Source organism: Protomyctophum bolini, assembly GCF_963924005.1.
Source record: "Protomyctophum bolini genome assembly, chromosome: 6".
Taxonomy (NCBI): Eukaryota; Metazoa; Chordata; class Actinopteri; order Myctophiformes; family Myctophidae; genus Protomyctophum; species Protomyctophum bolini.
The window spans coordinates 12,408,204-12,415,970 of NC_137867.1; the positions used below are offsets into that span (position 1 = coordinate 12,408,204).

At 41.6% G+C, this 7,767-nt stretch overlaps 1 protein-coding gene across 1 annotated transcript; it reads left to right on the plus strand.

The window, feature by feature from the left end:
• Positions 1-7,212: 7,212 nt before the first annotated feature.
• On the plus strand, positions 7,213-7,536 carry LOC308317766 (vesicle-associated membrane protein 3-like; the record flags this gene model as incomplete). The annotated part of the gene is made up of 1 exon (XM_080767046.1): positions 7,213-7,536. One exon carries the CDS (start codon positions 7,213-7,215, stop codon positions 7,534-7,536), a length of 324 nt encoding a protein of 107 aa, XP_080623172.1.
• Between the last annotated feature and the right edge of the window lie 231 nt (positions 7,537-7,767).

The following is a 7,767-nucleotide window of genomic DNA, read 5'->3' on the forward strand; positions in this document are numbered from 1 at the left end:
TGCGGCACAACATGCTCCGTTTGTACTCACAAAATGATAATGATAAATGTGATAAATGCTCAGTTTGTAGCCTACTCACCCATTTTCTTTAATTCCAAATTCGGGGAGGGAGAACTGTGAGATGTTGTCCTCTACTTTCAGGTGGGGATGGTGTGATTACCTGGTCATCCATCGACAGCATGATGTGGTGACCCTCCCTGCAGCCTTTCAGCATCATCTTTGGTGTCGACATGTCAGTGCTGGTCTGAGCTTGGCCCTGAGGAGAGGGAATACCATTAACCATCAGACAAACACACACCCTCTGGCTAGTCTCCTGCAGAGCCACTGTGTCAAAAACAGAAACAGAAACAACCATATGATAATATAAAAACCAATGCAATAATAAAATGTGCTTCAATTACATAGTGCTTCTCACACTAGTGAACGGTTCATGGCTCACCTCAACTTCAAACAGCAACTCTGGTTTCTCCTTGAATAGGGCAGGCAAGAGCAGAATTGCTGCTTCCGATTGGAGGCCTTAAAAAAAGAAAATACAAAAAATTATTATAATAATGTTATTTTCATTTCATTTTTGGATTAACCTCAGCTGTTTCTGTCTGACGAGGTCGCTTCCTTCCAGTCCATTTTTCTGTTATTCGTGCCATTTCATTGTTGGACACAACTTTTTATTTATTTATTGTGCAGTGAATCAAGCATGGCATCCTGTGAAACCTGTTTAACTGTTGTTAAAGATGAATAGAAACACTAGAATTGCATCTCTTACTAGAAAACCCTTAATAGAAAGTATATGGGGGAAAAAGTGCCCCTATTCTGACACTCACTGAAAATAGCAGATTTACAAGCTCACAACGTGTCACACAGTCGCACAGTCGCTCAGTTTCAGTGGTTAACGGTGACACAGAATATATATAAACTTTATTACAGGCTCGTGGCCCACAAGGTAAGACAGTACATCACAATACGAGAATACAAATAGAAATAAATAAAAATACAGTACATTTACCCAGCCCCACAGGTTACTACTCTAGGCGAGGCACTTATACCAGTGTCCGCTGATGGTAGAAGTGTACCTTACAGAACTACGGCCTGGGTCTGTCAACTGACCAATGAGTCCATTCAGTGAGCGATCCAGCCTGCTCATGAATTTAAATGTCAAGTTCCTCAACAGAGCCATGAAAGTAGTGAGTCCCAATGAACAGAAAAGCCCACTGGCTCTAATGCTCCTTGGTTTTTTTAACAGGATACGAAGACAGTCATTATAGGCTACTTGCAGTTTGCGTAAGCTCTCCTTCTTGTACTTTACCCACAGTGGAGTTGTGTAGAGAGGGGTACAATAAGCTCTAAAGAGGTTTACCTTAACATCCGTAGTACAATGATGAAATTTACGGACCAACATGTTTGCTTGTACATAAAGCATTCTCTGTCTAAACATGTCCTCGTCATCCTCTAAGGTATCTGTTATGATATGCCCAAGATATTTTGTAATCTTGGACACACCCATAATTTGACCAGACAGATGAAAGGCAGGAAACTTAAGTTCCATATCTTCTTTAGTTCTACATATGAGTATCATGCTCTTCTTGGCATTATACTGAATATCAAAGTCAATACCGTAATTTGTATGTATATTGAGTAGCTGTTGGAACCCACTGCTACTTGGGGAAAGTATGGCAAGGTCATCCGCGTACATAAAATGATTAATTAGGCTATCACCCATCATACAACCTGTTCTGCACCCCCCCAGCTGCATTGACAGGCCGTCCATATATAAATTGAAGAGGGCTGGGGATAAAATCCCCCCCCCTGCCTGACGCCATTACCCACCCTAAAAGAGGTGGATAATGTGCTCCCCCATTTTACCTGCATTTTCTGGTTAGCATACCAGTAGACAAGAATGCGTAATAAACAGTTTGGCACACCCCTAAGCTTGAGCTTATTAAAAAGCTTGTAGTGATGGATTCGGGTCAAAGGCTCTCGACGCATCAATAAAACCAACCAGCATAGTAGAGCCCTGCCTTCTATAGGTCTCCACTGCTTCTTTCAGAGCATAAATACATAAGTCTGTACTATGTTTGGGCTTGAAGCCAAACTGATTGTCAGTGGTGGAAATGTAAATACTTAGTCTATCAAGGAGTAGTTTTTCTAGTACTTTGGACACAATACTGGCAAGAGCTATGGGTCTGTAGTTATCTATACTCCCTACTTTCCCAGCTTTGTCTTTTATTATGGGAACCAGAACGACAGACAGCATGGAGTCTGGTAAAGTGCCATGAGTCAACATCCCAGAGAAGCAGATAGACAACAACACTGCCAATCTGGGACCAGCTAGCTTTAAGTGCTCTGCTGTAATATTGTCCAGACCACTGGATTTTCTGTCAGCAAGTTGCTGTATGGCATTAGCAACCTCGTGGGTGTTAAAAAAAGTACTTTCTTCTTCAATAGTGCCTATATGAAAAGGCTCACCTTTAACACAATTAAATAATGTCTCATAATGCTGCCTCCAGAGGGCAGCAATGCCTAATGATCCGTTACCCCCTCTACATCACAAGGGAGAGCTGCTTTAGCCCTGTTAATGGACTTTACCTCTTTCCAAAAGTTAGTGATGTCATTATCAAAAAGATTATCAGCCATAGACTGAGCACTCAGGGCCTGCTCTTGTTTGCTTATAAACCTTAATGCATATTTGTACTTTGCATTGGTTTTCTTTTTATGTTCCAGGACAGGTCCCTGTCTGGGCCTGCCATCTATTACCCAGGCCTTATGGGCCTCGGTGGCTAGCTACAAATTTATTCCACCCTGGCTTGACGTTCTTGGCCTTTCTAGGGCGAGTGAATAAAGACCTGCTAGCATCATGAAGAGCTCTCACTATATCATCATACATATGACATAGACTCTCACCATGGGAGGAGTCCTCACAGTTTACATTTGTGAAACAAATGGCATTCATTGGCAAATTAACTTTACTCAATAATTCATCAGAATAAAAGCAATATTTAAGGATATCAGCTTCCGATAGTTTACCTATCTATTTTAGCCTCTCTGTTTTCTTCATTCTTAGCCAGCGAGGGGACATTATCCACATTTAGTACCATGGCAATAGGGATGTGGTCAGATGTAGCTAGCCCATAACAAATATCAAGGCTTTCTAACACGGCATGTTAGAATAATATATAATAGAATTGTACCGATGCAGGTAACAACATGAACAATTTAAAACTTACATAGCCAGACCCAATGCTTTCCCTGAGGAATGGGTAGGTCCAGGTTTAGGGTTGACAGAAGTTCCACATACTGAAAACGAGTTGGGAGCCTAAAAAGGAAAATCAAACAGTAGTACCGGTAGTGTTGATATTAGCCATAATAATTAAGACACTGACAATATTGACACATTTTCCAGACAACGTCACACTGATAAGAAGTTAAGAACCTGTATGTGCGGCGCGCAGGTCGGGGTCAGAAGAAACCCATCGCTCATTAGATGCAATGTAAAAGTGGTCACAGCACTGTCTGACGTGTAAAAATGCATCCCATCAAACTTTCAGATGCTGTTTTTCTCCCAGTGTGGAAGAAGATTTAGGGTGGATGTTTACTGCGATCCCTTGCTCTTGAAATATACCTTGTTTTATGTTGTTAAGTATACAGTAGAGTACATGAATGGACCCCTACAATGACTGGTCAGTTATGATGATGTAACCTTTTCTCTCTCTCAAATGAAAATAATCTCTCCTCACTATTTGCAACATCCCGTGTGAGGTGGAATGGTCCATCTGACATGGATACTTCTATGATGAATCTTTACATAGCGATACAGTGCAGTGCCGTGACAATTACTCAAGTTAGAATGGCATACGTAGTAGAAACTTATACATTGTTGTCTTACTGAGGTGGTTAAAAAGAGTCTGGATCAAAATACTTCGTAGTTTTGTTTTACTTGCACTCTTCAGATCAGGATCTCGACTGTCTATGGCCATCCTCAGCACTGGTGGACATCTCAACTTGGTTGGCTGGCGTGATCACATGATGTTCTTGTAGCGGGCTCTCTGCAGAGGAATAATGAGAGGAAGAAAAGATAACTCTGAGAGATGACCAGCATAAATGGTGAACTACAATGAAATCATCAGTATAGCTAAATTAATTACTATTCTGGTAATCTTTATGTAAAAACATTTTCATACCAATACAACAAGTTATACATAACATAAAATAAAATAAATACATACTGGTAGATAAGTAGAGCAACTTAACATTATATTACTCATGTTGACTATTCAACATAATATCTGGTCTCAAGCCCAATTTTGCACCAGTGATTCCCATAGGAGATTTGTGGTATTAATTCAAAATTAATCAGGACATTTCACAAAGTTTCAAGGAAAATAGCTATATAGCCAATCTACAAACTCACAGCCTATTGCAATGCAATTGGCTTGCAATGCAATGTTGTGAGCTTGAGGATTGGCCATTTTGGAATAGCCAAAGTATAACATAGTGGTCTAACAGATTCTTTGCTATTTTACCTCCTGTACCCTGTATTTACTTTGAGAACCATTATGCCCTATACTATAGTCTACTTGCCAGCCCATAGAGCCCCATTGTGAACCCGGACATGTTTGTTGAGTACACCAAGGTTTTATGTTAGAAATGTTGAGTATGGGTCCCCAGCACGGAGAAACTGCCGGATTCTACTTGCATAATTATGTTGAGCAATTTTCATAATTGGCATAATATATAGAAGGCAAAAAGAAATGTCATCATGCTTTATAAGCTTGCCCAAATGTGCTGATGGCTATGGCCGTTCTTAGCCCAAGGTGTGTATTGTGTGCAAACCTAATGCTTGGAATGGATTCAGCATCATGAAAACCTTTAAAGCATGATAAAATTTAGATTTTGTTTCCCTTATAGGTTGTTAATGGTATGGTCACATATTATGCCAATTATGAAAATTGCTCAACATATGCAAGTTAGCATCTGTCAGTTTCTACATGCTGGGGAGTGGGACCCATACTCAACATTTCTAACAGCCTACAACTTTGGTGTAAATACTCAATATGTGATGTTCACATTCTGGCAACTTGGCAAGTGGACTAATAATATATCAAAATAGATTATCTACACCAACCGCCCTAAAAAGTCACTATGCGACCGTTGTAAGCTTGTCAATAGGGTATTTTCAATATTTGAACTTATAATTATGCCCTATATTGAAAATAGCCGAACTACAATTAAGGTCACATGTGTCGAGGGTTGACATGACAGTTGCAAATTAATAATGGGCCTGCCCTGATATCGTTGGGCAACTGCACCCGAAGATAGTTAAAGCCTGTGTTTTTCCCAAATGGAAGGCTCATATTAAAAATACTCAATAGGCCTATCCATAAACAGCCATTTCCACCGTCTTCAAAGCAACCACACCAAAACACAGTACAAAATCGCCCCTCCGCCGCGGTTCCATGTGTTATGGGACAAGTATAAGTATGCAAACAAATAGCTAATTACCTAAATAAAGTTTCCCCAGTGACATAAAAAACGGAGTTCTTTGCCATTTCATAAACAGTTAAACACTCACCTAAAAAAAACGCTGAATAAGTTGCTGAAAGTGGGAGTCCATCAGTCCAAGACGTGACGCAGTTTTTTATTATTTCCCCTTCTGGAAAGTTCAAAACTCGCGCTCAAAAACGAACAGATCTACAAGCTCACCCCGAGTTGCGACGCGACGAGTTGTTACTATTGTAATAGCTTGTAGATCTTATTCTTAACATGAAACCGTGAGTGTCAACCAATAACAAACAAAGAGGCAGTTTACGTCTTGCTTGAATCACGACAGTTTTCTGAGAGTGTGTGTGCGCGCGTGTGCGCGCGCGTATCACCCCCGTCTCCCATAAATTCCATAATAACACCAGCGCCTGTGTGTGTGTATTTATCACTCCCATAATGTAACAATAACCAATATTATATATATATATATATATATACATACACACACATAATATAGGCCTAAAATAATTGAAGGTCGCAATTATATTATTATTATTATTATTATATGATTATCGAAGGTTAACTATAGAATTGTACGTCACCCAAAATCCCCATACTCAGTTTCCATACTACAATGGAATCCTATTGAAACTTTGAAAAATCCTGTTGGACTTTCCAAAGTTGGATATAACCCAATAAGATCCTATTGCCCCCAAATAAGCCCAGGTCTCGTGACATCACGTGACATCATCAGGGATGGAGATAAGAGAAAATGTGACCTGCTGTTGCAATTAAGCCCCATATATACATCAATATTGGCCAGCAACTCTACATATGACCTCAAACCCTTAATTAGATCTCCATCGATATATGTCAGAACCTGTTCTGATATATGCTCAAATATGTTCCCCATCCTCCATCCTTCCTCTTCGATGTCTCCCTTTTGACGGATACCTGAGTCCATTCAAACTCTAGACGGGCCTGCCCCAAAGTAATTAGTGCAGCCGCACCCGGCAGCCGGCGAAAACTAGAGTTCTCAACAGGCCCGGAAATTAAGGCCCGGCCCTAGCTGGGCCCTCATCAAACCCCATGTACACTCAAGAGAATGTCCCCGCTACCACCCTTAGATCTCCATATACCTGTTCTGACATTCCATTATGCTGATCTGACATCATCAAACCCTGTACACTCAAGACATGCTCCTTATATGGCCAGTACAGAATTCATTCCATGTTGATCTGACCCCCCAGTAGTCTGCCGTCAATGTGGCGGATGCGTGCACCGTCAATGAGGAGGATGCGTGCACGCGACCTCGCCCTTTCGCTTCTCGCCCTTAGGCGTCTTACTGGTACCCGAGTGTATAAATGGATCCTTACAGGTCCATTTTGTTCCAATGAGTTTCAGATCCATATGGGTCCATTTGGAACCCTGGTGGTCCCCGGACCCAGAGTTGAGAACCAGCCCATAAGATTGTACAATACAGCTGTATCCATAGCGGTGCAATCAAAATAACTACTTGATTGACCAATCAGAATCGACGTCACTCTGACATCAGAGCACTGGCTGTATTTATATTCTTCCCCTAAATGGATCTTTAATCATTATTATAGCGTTGAACACAGTCAAAGGTTAAATTTGACTTCATTGTTCCAGGCTTGTCTTTCGGAAACTTTAGAAAGAGGCGCTCTGCTCTTTAGAACCTTTTCATCAACAACAACAACAACAACAACAACAACTATGTCTGCCTTACTTCCAGAAGATTCCGACATGGCCGCCGCCACTCCGGGGAACCAGCGGCGGCTGAAGCAGACGAAGGCCCAGGTGGAGGAGGTGGTGGAGATTGTGCGCATCAACGTGGACAAGATGCTGGAGCGCGACCAGAAGCTCTCTGAGCTGGACCACCGGGTGGAGGTGCTGACGGCCGGGGCCTCGCAGTTTTCCACCACCGCCCGGAAGGTGAAGAGGAAATACTGGTGGAAGAACTGCAAGATGCTGCTCATCATCATCGCTGTCATCATCCTCATCCTGCTGGGGATCATTATCTGGAGAACGTCAATATAAATAAGCTCTATGCACGGCATGACATTGGACTGTAATGCTTCCTTTACGGGTGTCGCCAATGATACTAATTGATATTCTGTTCCATTCAGGTTAAACACAGTCAGGGACCCCGACTGTGTTTGACCTGAATGGAACAGAATAACACTCAGGGTGCTGCTATTGGCCATGCTGACTAAAGATGCTTAATTTAGGAAGATATGCAACTCCACTACACTTTGCCACTAGCAAAAT